We start from the raw sequence: 19424 nt of genomic DNA on the forward strand, positions 1-19424 counted from the left end.
GACCGTGCGACACATGCACACGAGCGTGATTGACAGGAAGACTGAATCGCGAAAGTGTGATAACGGCTGACGAGAAAGCGAAACCGCACAGAGCTTAAACTTTTAGAGTTGGGACAGTGTCCACTTTACTGGCATGTCACCCCATCCCAGTGCTGAGATTTAAAATGTAATTAGAAAAATGTGTGAACGACCACGCTATCGTTTCACCCTGAGGAGACCGCGTGGTAATAAACTAGTGACTGATCACGTTTCAATGCGTTTGTCGCCATCTTGCGGGCTGTCAATGCAACTTTGACTTCAGACTTAAAAAAACAAACTTATGGTCCAGAAATATGCAACAAGTCTGTTCGACCGCCATGTATCGCACCGTCCAGTAAAACAACAACGCCTTGCGTAGATTCAGACAAAGTCCAGACACTTTTTTTGAATTTTATTAACAAAGTAACTTTATTTAATAAAAAAATACAAGTAATTTTGTCTCTTTTCAACTCAGCCTCCATGTTCTGCAGACAGAGAGGACTGGAGCACGAGTAGTCATGGTGTGAAGAACTGTATTTATCTAATAAACAACAAACAAATCTGCAAAGAAAACCCTTGAATCCTGATGATTTAGTTGTGCCAGACCTAATTGGCCTGGCAGAGGATGTCGATACGTCTGCATGACAGAGATGTGTGCAAGGTGTACAGATATAACTCTCAAGGCTCAAGAGGGGAAACGAAACCTGATACACTTCAGTGCAAAATAGGTAACAAGTTTAATATATATTATACCAGTTGCAAAGCAGCATCAAAACATGAACACTGACAAATACGATATGCGTTTCTTAACATTCACTGTAGTGTGTGTGTGTGTGTGTGTGTGTGTGTGTTTGTGCAAGATTGTCTGGGCTGTGATACATCCCAGCTGGCTCAGCATCTGCAAATATGTGCATGAATGAGTGCATCATCTCATGTAGTGTGTAATGGCTCGCAAGGTATAAAGAAGGGCCCCCTGTAGCCGAGCTTCCATCACTATTAGGTTGGCGTGAACCTGTGAGAAAGAAACACAAAGCATGTCATTACCTCCAGCTCACCAGGCGACCCACTTTCACGTCCCGTCTGTAACGCTTCCTTCTCCGACAACATTTAAAAAGCAAAAAAAAGGAGAAAGAAAGGATACGCCGAAACGCCAAATGATTCATTTCTTTGGTCGAGAAAGGCGAGCGACGACGCGTTAAAATGCGGAAGGATTCGGGACTGGAGACGCGTGTTTGAACTCGTTCGTACCTTTTCAGAGTGTCTGAAGTGTCTCCAGAAATTGTGGTAAACGCGTGCCGTGGTCTGTTCAGGGTGGCAGGCCATGGTTTTAACGAACACCTTCAGAGAGCGCTCCAGCAGCACGTTCACGCCGCCGTAGTCGTAGTCGTCATAGCTGCGCGTACGAAGTGCCACAAAAAAAAAAAAAAGAGAAAAAAAAAAAAAGAAAAGAGTTAGCGCCAGAACAGAGAAATTGTTCAAAGTAGTTTGCAGACGTGACGGCTGACTGTTGTACTGACCGAATCCCGTAGAGGCAGTGGATGTAGTTCCACAGGGCTTTTCTCAGAGTGTGCGTGTCCACGCCTTCATGCATGGCCATCCTGTGGTAGGTCAAGGTGCTCACAACCTGCAAAGTCATGTCATCGTTTGCGTGATTCATCCGATTTGCATCAGGAAATCAGCGCATGTACAGCGATCACACCATAATCCCAAGAAATGATTACATCGTCTGATTTTTTTTAGGACAACCAAGTGTTTTTGTTTTCCCCTCTGTTTTGAACTAAATTGCATGCTCCTCCTTTATAGGGCTGCAACTCATGATTATTTTCATTACTGATGAATCTATTGATTATTTCTGGATCGATCGATAAGCCGTTTGGTCTTTAAAATGTAAAAAGAAAAAAAAGTGAAAATATCAAATATCAGTGTTTCCCAAAGCCATGAAACATCTTATTTTGTCCCGACCAACAGCGCACAACCAAAACATATTCAGGTTATTATCACGGAGGACTAAATGAACTAGAAAATGTTCACATTCAAGAAGTTGAATTTGGAGAATTTTTACAATTTTTTCAGTTGAAAAAAAAACAAAAGATTAATCAATTATCAAAACATTTAAATTTATGTCCATCAACAAATATTTGTCGCTCCACAACAGGCTGCATGTTTATGAGCGGAGAGTAGTTTTCCCGTCTGCGACACTTTCCAACAAATGATGTTTTGAGGAGCAAAACCTGTCCAGTAATTTACACAAAAAGCAAAGATTAGAGAAAGGAAACACCGCTCTGCAATAACACATGCAGTCAATTGATTTCCAGCCACTAATTAGTTCCACTTGTAGGCCCATAATATCACCTCGAAACCTCAGTTTCAGCTGGTTTACGTTGCGTTTCACTCGCAGAAATCTCCCTGAAGCAGGCAGACCCGTCATGTTAGCCACGCAGATTTGAAAAATCAACTCATTGGCGTTTACTGGTTTACTTCTATGAAATATGGCGGTACCTGAAATTTCTCATCCAGGAGCTGACCCATGTCTGGCAGCAGTCTGTTGACCAGAGAGAAGCCGTGGTCCTCCCATGAATAGTCCTGCACACGAGACACTGACGTTAACGAACATGTCCGCATGAAACGGAGCGCACGGTCAACAGGCCCCGAACACTGAAGGAAGTCCGAGTTAACAAAAAAAAAAAAAAAAAGGGAACGCATGCAAAATATAATATTAATCTAAAACCTGTGAACAAAACAAAATTGCCCCCCCCCCCCCACACACCCAACTACCTGTGCTCTCATGGTGGGTGGTGCCTGCTCCCCTCTGGGGGCGAAGTCCTCGTATCTGAACTGTGGTTCCTCCACCAGACGCAGCACCAGGTCAGGCGGAGCGCCGCGCACCACCGCTAAACAAACACAACGAAGAGGAAGCAGTGAGTCAACAAGCGTCGCCTGGGCGATGCCGAGGTAAACCGGCGTGTCCGTACCCGTTGGTATGCTCTCGCTCCTCTCCCTTTCAAAGCGAGTGACCATCTCCTCCTGCGTGCACTCCTCCTCCTCCTGCTGCTGCTGCAGCTCCGCCATCCGCTTCATCAACACCTCCACCTCCATCGCGCCGTCAAACAGCTGGAGAAGAGCACAAACAAAAAAACAAACAAACAAACACTCTGTTTAACTGTAATTCAACAATGCGAAGTGACCGCTGGCGAAATAACGCTGGGGTTAAAAATCGAACGCCTCCACACCCGCCGTCCTGGTGACATTTCAGAGCCGTGATCGAGAGGGGCGTCCGACTTACCTCCTGCCTGCCATCCTCGTGTGCAGGGCTGTGAGGGCTACAAGGAAGGTGACTGGGCGACGCGGGTTGGAAGGTGTAACCTCCGACGTGGTCGGGTTCGGGGTTTAAACCGCAGCCCCATACGAAGGAGCAGAGGGAGTGAGCGTGGGCCACGAGGACCACGGCGTGCACGAGTTCGGCCAGTGACCAGCGAGGCTCTGCTCCGGGACACACCAGCTCCTGCGGGGCAGAGATGACGGATGATGGGTAAGTACAGTTTCAGGCGGCAGGTCTGCTGGATGGCAACAATGTTGTTCTACTGATCAGTTAGTTGGAGGAGGAGGAGGAGGAGAGGGGGGGGTCATCACTTTCGTACAGACTAAAACATCTCCGTTACTGAAGGGAGTGCTGTGAAAAAAAACATCTCCGTTGGCTTTTGGACGGTAGAAACCTGAAAGCCCTTTTGAGATCTTTTTGGAGCTTGAAAGACAACAATGAGCTTCATTTTAGACCCTGAGTCAGTTACTGAAAGGAACCAACAAGTTATCACAAGGTTCGTCATCACCTGACAATTTCTAATGATTATTCCTGCGTGTCCAGACATGTGCACGAGCCACGAGCACCGGTTTTTTTTTGCTCTCTTAAATTTAGGGGGGGGAAAAAAAAAAGTAAACGTGCATAAACATTTGAGGAACGGTTGCGTGTTTGCTGCAGGACTTCAAAAATCATCACGATGGCTCATTTGCCAAGGGGTTCCCAAACATTTGCATACAACTGTATCTCCTACTTGCATTGCAGACTTAAAAAAAAATATATATATATATATATATATATAAGCATTATTTCGTTAACTTTGTCTCCATTTGAAACACTTAAAGAAAGGCAAACGTTTCTTTACACGGCAACGATCAGATAGAATAATAAACCGTAACGATGAACTGAAATCACTTCTTATGGACTGCAACGTGCACTACATTTGCCTTTTAGCATTATATTTGATTGCCCTTAGTGCGAGTCAAATTTATGTTGCCTGACAAATTCGCAAAATGGCACAAAAAAAAAAAAAAAATTCCAGTGCTTCCCACCCAAAGATCCCACAACCTCACGAGTCACATTTTATAAAAAGGGCAAAATTACACCAGTCAGTGCGTACGCCAAACGAAGGCGACAAAGTGTCCGAAATATGAATTTACGGCTCATTATAGGGAGTAGTGACGAGGCCAGCGAGGGAGCGAGTTTGGATGCGAGTCAGGAATTTACCACGATAAAAAAAAAAAAAAAAAAAAAACATACCGCTGCGATACGGGAGCGAAAGAGCAAAAGAGAGAGTCGGCGTGAGACGCGAGTGGGCGAGCGGCTGATGCGTCTGACCTGGATGTGCTGCTGCGTAATGAGCCACGGTCGGTGTGCCAGCAGCTTGTTGAGCGTTTGCAGGCTGCGGAGTTTGGCGGGCGCCTGCCCGAGGCCGCTCAGCCAGCTCTCCTCCCCTCCGGCGTCCAGGAAGCCGGCGCTGTGCTGCTGCACCAGGTAGGAACAGTGGTGTCGAGCCGCGGCCTGCGTGACATCAGGAAGAGTGCGAGTTAACTTGTGGGGGGGGGGGGGGGGGGATGGGGAGGGGGAGAAACACGTCACCCGCCTTCCATTAAAAACAAAAGCGTGACCGCCGGTCTCATGTGCAACGACTGCATGATGCACAGGAGCCGCCCGTGCTCGTAAATACCAGGTGCTCAAAGGTTAACGCCACGCGACACGACCGGACTCGTGCTGGTACGTCGCTTTCAGTCCAGCGGAGTGGCATTTCTGAAGCGCCGGTTAAATGGCAAACTGCAACCAGCTTTGAGCGCTTTATATTTCGGGTGTGCATTAAATGGAAAAAAAGGTCCCGTCCGAGTGCAAACGCACAGGATCGCGGATGCCCTAAAAGGACACCCGAGGATACACCTGATGCATCCTTGAAAACCCTTCCGACGAAGGACTCTGTAGATTTTAAAATGATTCTGGACATTTGGATCAGTCCTTCGGCAGGATTTGACGACGTAGCGTCCTAGAAAGAAAAAAAAAAAATGTTCATGGGCAATATCTGCCAGTGTCTTTCATTTTCAAAAATGTGTATTTTTCTTGAACAGTCACCTCTAACTAATCGAATTTGTTCATTCTTTTTCCAAGAGGTAACTAGATCTCCCAGCAGTCAACCTCAACAAGAAATGATAAATACAAATATATTATTGGAAGAATATTTTTTAGAATGAGTCGGTAACCCAAAACACAATTATAAAGCACAGCATTATAAATGATAAAAATATCTGGTTGAAGTTGTGCAGATCATAAAAAGTGTCTTAAAAAAGAAATGAAAATACGTACAAACTCGCATATGCAGCTCTGACAATACGATGCATTTGTTTGTCAGGGACCTTTTCAAGCATAGTGATGCAACTTCACTTATTGGGACACTGCAGTCGACAACCCCGTCTGAATGCATTTACTAATTGGTCTAACCAGGACTTTCGAAGCAGCGGGCTGCAGTGGAAACAGCATTACAGCAATATTAACATTACTGTGGTTCTATTTTGCAGCGAATGAAGGGAGAAATGTACCAACATAAAGCCACAATTGTCAAAAATGAGTACGAAAAACAAACACATTCCGGGACCTTTGACTTATAAATAAAATAATAATAATAATAATGGCGGAGTCTATTTATTTTCAATGTTTATGCTGTCAGCCTAAGATTTAAAAAGACAAAGTACCTATAGCCTTTCACACACACCAATTAAAGGCTTTAGAGCAGGGGTCTTCAATGTTTTTCAGGCCAAGGACCCCCAAACTGATAGAGAGATGGACCAGGGACCCCCTACTATATATATTAACTGTGTGTCTTATGCCACTGAATGTTTGCATTTCTGATTGAAAGATGACATGTTGGATTCATGTTAATGTGTATTTAAAGATATTTAAATTTGTGGGGGAAAAGATTTTTTTAAATAAAAGTTTTCTAATCAACCAAATATTTCACGGACCCCCTGCAGTACCTCCGCGGACCCCCTAAGGGTCGCGGACCCCCTGTTGAAGACCTCTGCTTTAGAGCGTTGGTAGCTCTTGTTATTGTTGCCTCATTTGACAGAAAAAGAATAAATATAGATGGAAATAAACAGAAGACACATCATATGGTCACTACCATTTAAGCATTTGCACACCGGCTCAAGGCTTAGATCACATAGTCATGACTTTTTGGACATTGACACTTTTTCATAACTTGCAGTAATAAGGTCCAAGAGTCATGACAGAAAAATGTAACAAACAAAAATCTCAATTGTTTAGAGAATTTTTTTTTTTTTACTACTGTCATGATGCGAGAAGGAATTATTGGGAGTAAAAATAATAAAGTGACCAGCAATTACATTCCCGCATAAAACACTAATCAGTGCAACTATATCCGGTATCGGCCTTGTATTAAGAACTATATATTGTTTGTTTATGAAGCAGCCGAGTCAAACAATAAAAAAACAACCCAGGGGGATTGTCCAGCTGTAGTTACTGATAAAAAGGACTACAATATTTATTAAACATTTTCTTCCCTTACAAATACTACTAAATTCACTTTAATTCTCTTGTTTTACCACAACTGCATGTTTTACACTGTGTAGTTTACTTGTGTGTTTTGTGCTGCTTGTACAGGGACGAGGAAAATCTAAGCGAGTCATCAAACAACAGAGAGAAGTGAAGCTACTTTCACAAACAAAAACATGCTGAATAGTTTTTTGTTTTTTTAAAAAAACACCAAAAAAAAGCTGACTCATTTTACTGATTGTGAAACTATCAAGAGGATATTGAGGATCCTTATTTGAAGTTCTCATTTATTGTGGTTTTCTTACCATGGCAGCGATGTAGTGTCTCCAGTGACGGGGCAAAGGGCCATCCAGCTCCAGCAAAGCATGCTGGGTCCTCAGGAAGCAGCTGAGATAGGCTGGATGCAGCGCCATCACCATGGTGATATGGTCCACACGACCCAGAGAGAGAAAAGATTCAATGAGGATGTCCTGGTTCGGCCCGTCTTTCAACATCTAAAGAGGAAAAACGAGAAGAAGAAGAAGAAGAAAAAAAAAAAAAAAAAAACATGTTCAAAACTGTTTCTTGTCTTGAGGACTTCTTTTTTTTTTTTTCACATGATGGTAAAAACTTTTTCCACAACATTGTAAACAAGCAGATTTGTGCCGCGGAACGTGTCCGCGGCACGTACGACGCTGCACTTTCCCCTGTGGAAAATTTAGAGCGAGTCACATGAAACTCAGCATGAAGCTGATCAGTCATCAGCTTTAGCAACACAAGTCTGGTGTTGCATCTCCTGAATGCTGAAGCAACAGGCACGGCTGTATTGCAGCACAACAGTGAACCTTGGGGTTTACGGTTTGACACCTTGGTTTTTATACATGATCATTCGGTCATAAAAGCTGCCACACAAAAAAAAAAAAGGGAAGACGTCTGCGTCAGCAAAGATAACATTATGCTAAGCAAATGTAAAATAAAACGTGAAGAATGTGTGCAATTTTTGTAAGGTGGTTATTAGTACACTTATTTAAGTCACATCAATAGGAAGGAATATGAAAAGGCACAGCAGGCACAAATATGAAGTCAGTGATTAGTTTGTTTATTATGATGGCAGCCGGCAACAAGCCGTGTAAAACCTTGGGATTACAGATGGGAGATCAGCTGTTTGCCAACCTGACATCAGTTTATGAGACTTCTAATGTGCGGAGACTGAACGTGAAAAATTGATGTCCATAAACATTTAACAGCAGAGAGGAAAAAGATGTTGCCTGCCTTAGCTAGGGGAAGAAAAAAAAAAACACACCCACAAATAATTACCCTGGTTTCATAACATTTTCCTGTGCCTTTAAAAGACAATCATTTTTTTCATTTGAAGATAAATCATGTCAGATAATATTGTACCATAATGCCCAGTACCCATAAAATCTGAAAGATGTAGTGTTTAATAAATTACATACGCACCTCTTTTGCAGGGATAAAGGCACTTGGACCCGATACCAGGGCCCGAGGTACTTCAACTCCTTGTTCCTAGTGGAAATGAAGAGTGCAGGGCAATTTTTAAAAAAAACAGTAAACTATTAAAGAAAAAAAAAAGTATTAATAATTCTGAGGCTTATTTATTTATGCAATTACTCCTCTGGCTTATTTAATGTCTTTTAAAACTTTCAACCCTAATGCCCTGAATAATGTCATTAAAACTGCTTGTTCTGTCTGACCAGGAGCCAAAAATTTAAAACAGAGTTCACTGTGATATAAAACCAAAACAGTCGGCAAGTTCTCCGAACGGAGAAGCAGCAACGAGTTTGGCAATTTTGATATAAACATGTTAAGTGAATAATTTGTAGTGATTTGTCAATTAATCGATTAGTTGAGCAACAAGAAATGAATTACAAAAATGCTGGTAATCCATTAATTGCTTCAAGTCATTGTTTAATTAAAGCATGACAAAATGACCTAATTGCAGCCCGTTTAATGGGAATATTTTCTGGTTCCTTTATTCCTCCAGGATATTAAACCAATATGTTTTGGCTGTGGACTGCTGGTAAGGACAACACGAGTCATTTTAGGCTGCACCTTGGGCTCTGGGAAGACTGGTTGAGATTTGTCGCCATTTTCTAACATTTTAAAAACCAAACAACTCATCGAATAACGTTAATCAAATATCGTTAGTTGCAGCCCTTATTGTTTGATTACTTTTCCATGTATCCGTAATTTTTTTTTTTCTTCACCTTCGCGTTGAAATGTCTACATTATGGACTTAAGCTTCAATGTAAACACGCGTTTAGCAATCTGAATTAAAAGGCAACTTTTAACATTTGGTTTGACTTTTTTTTTTTTTTTTTTTTTTAAATGTGCAGACAGTTTGAAGCCCCTCGACTAGCTCCAGTTAAACTGCAGCAGCCGTGCTGTAACTGGAGAGACCCGTTTCATAACCTGTAATCCACAAAAATGACAAGAGTGCGTCAAACTCACCGACATCCCCGCGAGATCCGAAGCTGAATCCGACAAGTCAAGTTTGTTGTTGCCGAGAAATAATAATAATAATTTAAAAAAAAAAGGCGAATCTAGTGAGTGTGCGCGTCAAAAGCAGACTGGTCTGGTTTCTGGAAGCTACAGCGGGACTGAGAGGCCTCCGGGGGGGAGGGGGGTGTGTCTGCTGTGTTTTCACGGGGCACCGGGAGGGGGCGAGGCCGGCCGGCCGGCCGGCGGGCCTGCTTGCTTGTTTGCGGACACACCACCAGAGTCTTGCGTCACCTACCGTTCAACGTCTGATGAAATATCCACCCGTGTGGGAGTAATACTAAAGTACCATCAGCTGGTAGCTGTGGACGATGATCCGCTGACGGGTTATCATTAATAAATGATCAACTCATTCATCGTTCACCTGATATTGGAATTTCAATAATAAAATTTAAAAAAAAAGATAAAAGCGCTGGAGTATTATGAACACATGTCCCCGCGGATTATTTATTTTACATTTCTGCTGGTTTGAAAACATTACAGCGCACATTAAATGTCAATCATCCCCCTCCTGAACAGATTTACCTGCGCGATCCGCAGCAGCTCGGCTGACTTCCCTCGTACCTCCTGCAGCGGACAGGACCTGGACAGCCGAAGCAGATGCAGAAGAGTCTGTTTGCTCAGCCGCGTCGAACCGGGCCGGTCCGGTCCTAAACACAGCAGGACCTCCTGGCTGAGCTCCTGCAGCGCCGCAGCCCGCTCCTCCTCGTATCTGCTGCACAGCCGGGCCAAGCTCTTCACCGTCGGGCCGGCATCCGATTCAGACTCAGGCCGGCGGCGGCAAGAACCGGACGCTCGTCCCGGTTTGTTTCCCCCGTTAACCTGGGACGTAAAGCCCGCCGCGGAGTTGCTGGCCATGTCCTCCCCACCCCACCACCCCTCCCCTCCCTCAGGTGTCCCGCGGCGCACCTGGTCCGAGTTCACCTGGTCGTCACGGAGCAACCGCTAGCCCGAAGTATTAACCTGCCGCTAACGTTAGCGCTACGCCAACATTTAAGTTTTCCCTCACGGCCAAATATACTTGAGGTGTCTCTCGTCCGACGGAACACCTTCAAAAGCAGCCAGGAGGAGGAGGATGATGATGATGGGGGGGGGGGGACGTCCCGCCTGTATTCCCGGCTCCCTGTCCGCGAAGACAGCCGGCCGGTTAGCTCGCTAAACTAGCTTAGCTGCTGTTCGCAGATGCTGCAAACTTGTTGTTGTTGTTGTTGTTGTTTTTAAACACCGCATTTGACGGCGGCTCGCTCATACAAACACCGTGAGCCGGCGGTCTGCGTCCGGACTGGACTCTCTGCACATGTCACGGTCTAATAAAAGTTTAAAATAAGCTCGCATCAGGCAGCAAACGGGACTCGACGGATTTCACCGGTTCAGATGTTGGAAGAGCGCGTTCCTTATATGCGACGTCATCGTGACGTATGCGAAACTTTCCACCGATGAGCTCTTGCAGCCGGTCCCACCTGTCCCTTTAAGTTGTACCTATTTTAACTGTGTATCTTGTGCCAAATTGATGGAATAGTCTATATTTTTCTATTTTCATTAAATGAACCGTGTGCTTTTTTTTTCTTTTTTCTTTTTTAAATCTGTCAACGGCCTCTACTTCTAAATACTTCACCTGTTGTGCTTAAAAAAAACAACAACAAAAAAACACCTAATTGATTGTTCATTAAAACGGGTTTTTAATCAATTATGTAATCTATAAACTTCTACATTTTCCATCCATACCAAAGGTTTAACCAATGTCTTAAAAAGTTATTGTCAACCAAAAAAAAACAACAACTCTGAATTTAATATGAAATCGAGAGAAGAGCAAATGCATGGTGTGACTTATTTTGACATACAATTGATCACGTTAATTTATGTTTCCATCAGTCAGCAAACTGACTGACCTCTACACTACTTTCCTCAATGCTTTCTTTAAAGGGGAAGCCGGCACTACGCTACTGATCCGGCTTTGATTTTGAGAAGAACTTTTCCACTTAAATGTCTTAATGTTGAATCACAAGGTCATTGTGATGATCTTTAAACCATTCCAGCTCTTCTGGTCCTCATGCCCTCCATGTTTTGGAGTCTTTGACTACAGGAATATTCAAATGTTGTTGTTTTTTTTATGCCCCTTTATATTAAATTAACTGAAACTACATACATCTGTGTGGAATTCTTTGTGTCTTGTGTGCATTTGTGTCTATCGTAATTTGGCATATAATAGTTTCACAATTTTATGTTTACTTCCTGAATCACCTTTATTTAGGAAAATAAAAACATCAATGGTGTATCCTTATAAACAGACATTTATATTATATTAATTTACCTGAATATATATATATATATATATATATATATATAAATCATATATAATGGTGGATAACTTTTTGAGGAGGTAAGAGAAAAAGGAAAGAGGAAAAAGCTGGAAAGATGACAGTGAAATATGAACAGACAAACAAGTGAAAGTGATGTGCTGCTCCGTGTGACACAGACTCTCTGGGGATCCGGGAACTTCAACATTGTGGCAGCAACAAAGAAAAACCCTTCCGTGTACCGTCACCGTTTCCCTATGAGGGAAGACCTTTATTAACAAACACACAGGCTGGCTTTGGAGGATGACCTTCGCGGCACGTACACACACACACACACACACACACACACACACACACACACACACACATACACATACACACACATACACACACATACACACACACACACACACACACACACACGCGCATAAAGGCGTGGTCCCCATGGCAACCGGCGCCTTCGGGTCCCAGGAGACCCAAAGGTAGAAGAAGGTAAGACCGAGACAGGGGGAGAAAAGAGGTGGTTTGGAAATTTGGGGAGAGCTCAGGGTACAAGCAGAGGTCCGGGTTCACACACACACGGGTCCCTCTTCAATATTTTACAGGAAGTAAACATTTTTGTGTATGTGTGTGTGTATGTGAGTGTGTGTGCAGATGTATAGGGGAGAGCTGGATGTGAGTCCTCAGACGATCTTGTTCTCCAGCAAGGCGATCCTCTTCGACATACTCTCTAGTAAGATTTTGTCAAGGGCAGAAACAGTGAAGATTGTCAATGAGACAGACAACATAACAACAACATCAAAATCCTCCCTGACAATATAACATCTCAGATCATTTCACCCGTCGTAAAGGATATATTTTTTTGTTAGTGCCTGTAGAGCATCTTCTACTTTCTTTTGGAACTTTACAAGGGAGTTACATTCACAAGGGTCCTCCTCTGTGGGGTCAGAAAGCACAAGTTCTAGTTTTTGTGTTATGATACCAGTGTGTACAGTGAAATAACAGAAAATGATGCAATGATTGTCTTTAATGGAAACCTCTGACCTTGACAGATGTTAATCTGCAGTTTTTTGGCGATCTGGGTCATGGTCTTGAAGTCGGCGGTGTAGAAGTAGTGCTCTCCAGTCGGCTCGGAGGCGATCTCTTTCAGCTCATTCTCAACTGCGTTGCCCACTCCAACAGCGTACATCTTAATGCCTGCAATGCACACACGTCATCTGACTGGAATAAATACTGTATGTACTTTGTGAGTCTGCTTTCACTACACTCTTGGATTAATGTGTCATCTTCCCTTCCCCTCTTACCGTTTTGTTTGGCCTTCTTGGCGGCGTCTCCAATGTAGTCCTGGCTGCGTCCGTCAGTGAAGACGATGCCCACCTTTACAACTCCAGGCCGAGCACCCTGACCAGGGCCGAAGCTGTTGTTTGCCATGTAACGGAGGGCCTGGCCTGTCATGGTTCCCTTCTCCAGGTAGGCCATCTTCTTCACAGCCTCTTTCAGTTCTTTTTTGCTGTTGTAGCGCCCCAGGGGAAACTCCTGCAGGGGAATAGAATCAGGATGTTCATAAGGGAGGGAAAGAAGATACTTATCCTGGTGCACCTGTGAGTGAAAAACCTGCACATACCTGTCTGACTGAGCTGGAGTACTGCACCAGTCCAACATGAGCCTTGGCATCAGAGACGTCCAGTTTGTCGACGATCTGGTTGATCCACTTCTTGACCAGCTCAAAGTTCTCAGGACGCACGCTCTTAGAGCTGTCGATCAGAAACACCACATCTGTGGCGGAGTTGCTGCAAGCTGGTGATGTCAAAAACACAGACACACACACACACACACACACACACACACACACACACACACACACACACACACACACACACAACAGAGCATGTTAATGTGGCAGCACAATGATCACGCTTGGACAAATACCTTCAGACACACACTCACCACTGCAGCTCCGACCATCGTCCATGAGGGTAAAGCCATCTTTGCAGGCACACTTGTATGATCCTGGGCTGCTGATGCATACCTGCTTGCAGTCATGATCCCCAGTGGCACACAGGTCCGACACTGTGTGTGTGTCTGTGCGTGTGTGCAGAACACACACGTACACACAGGAGCATACGTGGAGGTGCGAGCACACACACACGTACAAAGAGGGGCGTGGGTGGTTGGGGTTAGGAAGGAGAAATGAAACTATGTCAGTTTGAAAATCTAGCACTGATTTTTTTTTAATGATCCACTGTGACCTGCAGATGACCTCAAACATCTTTAATACGTGTGGATAATGCACGAATCCAGTGGATCCTTAAAACAAACAGGTGGAAAAGATTGGAGTAGCCTTAAATAAGCAAAATCAGATTTGTTCTCTGTTCTAAATGGAATACGCAGGCTCGTCCAATAACAGTCCAACACTGCGATCGTGCAGCTCTGCCCTTTGATGAAGCATCTGCAGCGAGACTGGCTGCTGCAAAGCGAGTCGCAGACAGCAGTCGGAACTGCCGCAGACTGCCGAAGGGCATCGCTAATTAGAGGTCTAATGATTGTCACTAATGGATCGGTAATTACTGACAGATCAGCCTCGTCTCTCGGTTATGCGAGAGTTGACTGAAGAACAGGATCAAAATCTCGTTCCAAAACGTCGTTTCTACCCTAATGCCCTCATGCACTGGGAATTTAAAATGAGTTTGAATGACTGAGCAAATTGTACTGTAATCTTGTTGGGAAGAAGCAGAGGACAAAAGGGCGGGAGCAATACATTGGAATGAGATGACAGTCCTGACACCTTACCCTCAATATAGGGAGGCCAGCGGACAGCTTTCTCCACAGGGACGAAGGCGTGGATAATAATTGTCCCACCCTGACTTTTTCTTTTTCAGCTAGCCCTCACTAATCCTTCTTTCCTGCTGCTGCCTCTGTCCTTCTTACTGTAAACAGGAATAACTCAACATCTCTAATCCTTCCTTCTTCCCTCTTACCACAGAAGGCCTCCTGGAACTTCCTGGTGAGCTTCTCAATGACGCTGTAGCTCTCCACGTAGTCCACATGGTCGTCCGGAGGGTGACTGGCCATCTGCTTCAGAGTGCTCATTTCCACTCGTCCCACGCCGATGGCAAAAATCTCAATGCCCGCGTCACGGGCACGCTGGGCCACCTCCTTCACGTCGTCCTGGGGACGCCCGTCTGTCACAATAATAGCAACCTGTGACGGCAGAGGTTCAAAATTTAAAAAAAACCGCAAAGTGACTATTTGGATTATGGGATGAGGTGAACTGCATGTGTGAATGCATCTAAATGTGTGTCAGACCTTGCTGATGTCAGGAGATTTGACCCGAGCGCCCTCGCTCTCACTGAAGGCCACGTTCAGGGCAAACTGGATGGACAGACCGGTCATTGTTCCAGTGGACAGCGGCTCGATTTTGTTCACTGCCTTGACTAGCCCGGCTTTGGTGCGGTGAGTCTTCAGAGACACCTACAGTTCCATAAGAGGACAGTTAGCTCGGCTCAGTGATATTAACTAGTGAGAAAAAATATATAGAAATCACCATATCCATACCTCGTTCTTGACGCGGCTGGCGTAGTTGACAACTCCCACGCGGGTGGCGTTGGTTCCAACATCCAGCCCCTCGATGACCTTTGCCAGGAAGACTTTTACTTGCTCAAACTCTGAAGGGCGAACACTCCGACTGCTGTCGACGATGAACACGAGGTCTGTGGGACGGGTTTTGCACAAGCCTGCCGCTACACAAGGAGAGAGACGTAATCATGATGTAGTCACATCTTCATAACTCATATACATTGTATAGATTAATTACACATTTATCGTGATATTAATCTGAAAAAGTAGATCTAGATCAAGAAACTGAGAAGAAAGGGAAAAAGTGGAAGGCGTGGGAGGAGCATGGGGAGAAAAGGGGGTAGTGAGAGGAAAAGGGGAGGACTGAGGTGATGGAGGCTGGTGAGACGTATCTGAGAGGAAGTGGGTGGAAACAGAAAAACAGGATGCAAGGAGGCAGCAAAGGTGGAGCGATGGAAAGGTGGAGGCAGAGATGGAGAGAGGCTTGGCCAGACAAAAAAAAAGGGGGGAAGGACCGAAAAAGAAAAACAACCTTCTTTAAGTATACTTAAAAAGCCTCTTATATTCCTGTTACATAAATATTCTGCTATTGGATTGACAACTCAGCAAATTCAGTTTACTGAAGAAGACCATGAGACGCAGTGTAAATAGCAAAAAAAAACATCAGAAAAAGTGAGTTGAGATTTTTTTTTTTTTTTATTGGTCAAATTTATATTGAAGCACATAATAGTGCAGAACAAGCTTTAAATGTTGAGCTGAAAACAACCGATGGAGCTACGTCGCGTGTTTCAGCGTGAGCTCAGGCGTTCGTGGACTCGTTAAACAAATTGCCGGCTCTCTGAAACTTCCACTTCAACTGATCTCCCTTCTCACCCTTCACCTCTCTTCCTCCCTCAAGCTTTTTCTCTTACCAACTTCTCAATCTCTGAAACACCCGCACCCGCACACACACACACACACACACACACATACACACACCCACACACACCCACACACACACCAATTGCCACACTTCCTCCTGAAACAGTCCTCTACCCAAAGTTTGCTTTTTAACCACTAGAGAGTACACAAACAAACATAACTGACTGTGACATTGACACATCTCTCCCAATTAATGACATACAGTTCTCAAATGGCCAAAGAAAATATGGAAACCTATAAAACTGGGAATCATATTCTCTTGCATTGACAAAATAGTCACAGCGCTCAAATGTTCATTCAAACCAATTTCATTTGGTTGTCCACATCAACATGAAAATCTGTCTTTTTCCTTTTCTCTCCAATTCTGTTTATTCTCTGAGTTTTTACTTATTTACATTGCAGCTAGTTCCCACACATCACACAAGCATTGTTATAAGGAAAATACATATCACCACTCAAAGAATTAAAAGTTGGGTTCTTCACTTCAAATTGACCTTTAGAGGAACATTGCTCACCTGTTGATACCCAAGTTCAGTTTCTCATTAGAATAACTCGGTCTACTCTGAGGTGTATTGTTGCCAAAGTAAAAAAAAATTTTTAGGATAGAGTGCAAATCAGTGTTAGACGCAATACATCACATCATCAACAGCCTGAGTCCTCACCTGGAGTTAGGCTCAGGCTTTACGGGTTAAAGGCCATAAATCTTACCCATGGTGGCGGCCATGCGAACGTCTACGGTGGCTTGAGCTCCTATGAGGCCAAGCAGCAGCAGGAAAAACGGCGGGGTGAGCGTCATGGCGACAGCAACAAGGAGGGCGACAACTAAAGGCGGGGGTCCGAGCGCGGCCGCAGACGGTCCTGGAGTGAGAAGTTGAAGGGAGACAAGAGCAGGGCGAAGGGAGTTCCAGGCGATGAGGACGGCCACAAAGTGAGACCGAGTGACTCTGAGCTGCAGGTTATCAATGCAAGAGCTTCACACACTCAGCCCACAGACGGCCCCCCTCCACCAATGTAGTGTGTGTGTGCGTGTGCGTGTGTGCGTGTGCGTGCGTGTGTGTGTGTGTGTGTGTGTGTGCATCGGTGGGAAAGAGAGGGAAATACCTGCTCTGGGAGGACCTAAAACGGTGGGCAGGGAAAGACAAACACACCTTGATATGGCGAGGATGGACAGGCGAGTGTGTATGTGAGAGTAGTAAATTTGCGTTGTGTGTGTGTGTGTGTGTGTGTGTGTGTGTGTGTGTGTGTGTGTGTGTGTGTGTGCGTGCGTGCGCTCGAGTCCCTGAGTGTGTACAGTATGTGTGTGTCTGGCTGGGGGCACAGGAGCGGCTGGGGTTTGGTGCGGAGTGCGCGCCAACACAACCGCCCCCAGGTCGGATTTGGCCAAAGCTCAAATAAACACCAACATGAATTCCTCTTTTCTCCCCGTGTTCCCTCGTATAGCAAACACACATTTATGGTGCGGAAGTGAAGGAGCGCCGCCGTACACAGCCTACAGTGTTCCCGCTGCTCTGCATGTCGGGACGTGAGCGTGCATTTTTTTTGTGTTTTTTTTGTTGTTGGTATAAATCGAAGTATACAAGCCATTTCCTAGTTTCTTAAGTTCAGTTCACTGCTACGAAATGATGTGCAACATTTGGTATTTTTCTGCCACCTGTATGGTCATTTTCTCTCATTCTTCCTCTTTCTCAGAGTTGAAGATGTTTTAAGCTCGAGACTTTATCTTATTTTATCATCATTTTTTTTTTTTTTTTAGATTGCACGAATTTACAAATTGAGGTCAAGACTCCAGATCAAAAAATAAATAAATAATCAGATTTCCTCTTTTCAACTTTCACTGGTCTTCACCATTACTCTCCTCTCCACTGTCAGGTAGGCAGCGGGCCCCAGCGGAGTAAACACAGCAGGAAAACACACTTTCATCAAGAAGCTCACATACACATCTTTAATCTCTCCATAGAGTCCATGTACACACTAAACAGAGACCCCTCTTTTCCCTCCAACATCCCGCTCCACCCGACCCGCTCAACCCTGCATTCCTCTGCCACCCCTCCTTTCCCCCCTCCATCCACACACACACACCTCCATCCACACACACACACCTCCATCCACACACACACACACGACCTGAACAAGCCGCAATTGAGGGGTTAGTCTGGGAGGAGTTGGGGCTCTGGCTGTTACAGTAACTAGCTGGACAGATTTCCGACTGAACAAGCTGCAAAAGCAACAGAACAGGGTGTGTGTGTGTGTGTGTGTGTGTGTGTGTGTGTGTGTGTGTGTGTGTGTGTGTGTGTGTGTGTGTGTGTGTGTGTGTTGGTGTGCGTGTGAGTGTGTGTGTGTGTGTGTGTGCGCGTGTGTTGGTGTGCGTGTGTGTGTGTGTGTGTGTGTGTGTGTGTGTGTGCGTGCGTACTGGTGTGCGTGTGTGTGTGTGTGTGTGTGTGTGTGTGTGTGTGTGTGTGTGTGTGTGTGTGTGTGTGTGTGTGATGGTGGCGATGAGTCGAGGATGAAAGAGGCGAGTTGTTATTTCTGGACATCGTGTCATCTCTGCGAATGGTCTGTTTGGTGAATAAGAGAAGAGGCAACACACACACGCACGCACACACACACACACACACACACACACACGTACACACACACATATTTGCGCAAACACACAAACATAGTATACAGTACAAACACACACACAGGTTATGTAAGCTTTTCTACTTGGCAGGCCCAACAAACACAAACATAAGCAGGTAGCTGGAGGAGCTTTACGTGACATCCATCAGCGTTAGTGAACTATTTCACAACACCATGATATTTACCCACTTATCATCCTGTGCTCTCATATGATTACAGTCACAGTAATAGAAGCGGACGGCTGAAACATGGGCATGAAGGAAAACTGGATTAAAATGAATCGAAGGCGATAAAAATGACCGCCTGCTACAATGTCAATTAAAATATCGAGGACATGATGTTTGACATATAATCGACTAAATGATCCATGAAGGTCAGTTTCAATTAACTTTTAGATATATAGAAATAATCGTGAAGCAGGGAGGCAACCGAGAATCACTCATTAGTTTTCTGACTAATTTATGAATTTATCATTCAGGTGCCATTTTTAAAACACTTCTTTTGTTAGATGTAAAATCTATCACAAAATTTTGAACAAGTTATCCGAGCAAATTTTGAAGCAGAATTTTTCTGCTTTTTTAAAGTGAATATTTGCTCATCTTGTCGATCTTCATGATTACCTTTGGGTTTTGACTGTTGGTTTGAAAAAAAAAAATCGGCAA

At 44.5% G+C, this 19424-nt stretch overlaps 2 protein-coding genes across 3 annotated transcripts; both read right to left on the minus strand.

Annotated features, from left to right (window-relative positions):
- Positions 1-424: 424 nt before the first annotated feature.
- Positions 425-10734, minus strand: sesn2 (sestrin 2). 2 transcript variants are annotated; one of them, XM_069176586.1, is made up of 11 exons: positions 9872-10734; positions 8288-8353; positions 7153-7341; positions 4652-4834; positions 3302-3520; positions 2991-3129; positions 2794-2909; positions 2518-2601; positions 1536-1642; positions 1267-1411; positions 425-1030 (listed from the first exon to the last, which is right to left on the minus strand). In XM_069176586.1, exons 1-11 carry the CDS (start codon positions 10202-10204, stop codon positions 944-946), a joined length of 1668 nt encoding a protein of 555 aa, XP_069032687.1. In that variant the 5' UTR covers positions 10205-10734; the 3' UTR covers positions 425-943. The 2 variants fall into 2 exon arrangements, with proteins under 2 accessions (XP_069032687.1, XP_069032688.1); XM_069176587.1 differs by having other exon boundaries at positions 9299-9964.
- Positions 10735-12158: 1424 nt separating this feature from the next.
- Positions 12159-16936, minus strand: matn1 (matrilin 1). The gene is made up of 10 exons (XM_069176373.1): positions 16849-16936; positions 15199-15383; positions 14950-15114; positions 14622-14844; positions 13591-13725; positions 13268-13440; positions 12948-13179; positions 12688-12840; positions 12500-12580; positions 12159-12376 (listed from the first exon to the last, which is right to left on the minus strand). Exons 1-10 carry the CDS (start codon positions 16934-16936, stop codon positions 12327-12329), a joined length of 1485 nt encoding a protein of 494 aa, XP_069032474.1. The 3' UTR covers positions 12159-12326.
- Between the last annotated feature and the right edge of the window lie 2488 nt (positions 16937-19424).

Source organism: Embiotoca jacksoni, unplaced genomic scaffold (assembly GCF_022577435.1).
Source record: "Embiotoca jacksoni isolate LCO1_2020_lvr unplaced genomic scaffold, fEmbJac1.0.p SCAF_7, whole genome shotgun sequence".
Taxonomy (NCBI): domain Eukaryota; kingdom Metazoa; phylum Chordata; class Actinopteri; family Embiotocidae; genus Embiotoca; species Embiotoca jacksoni.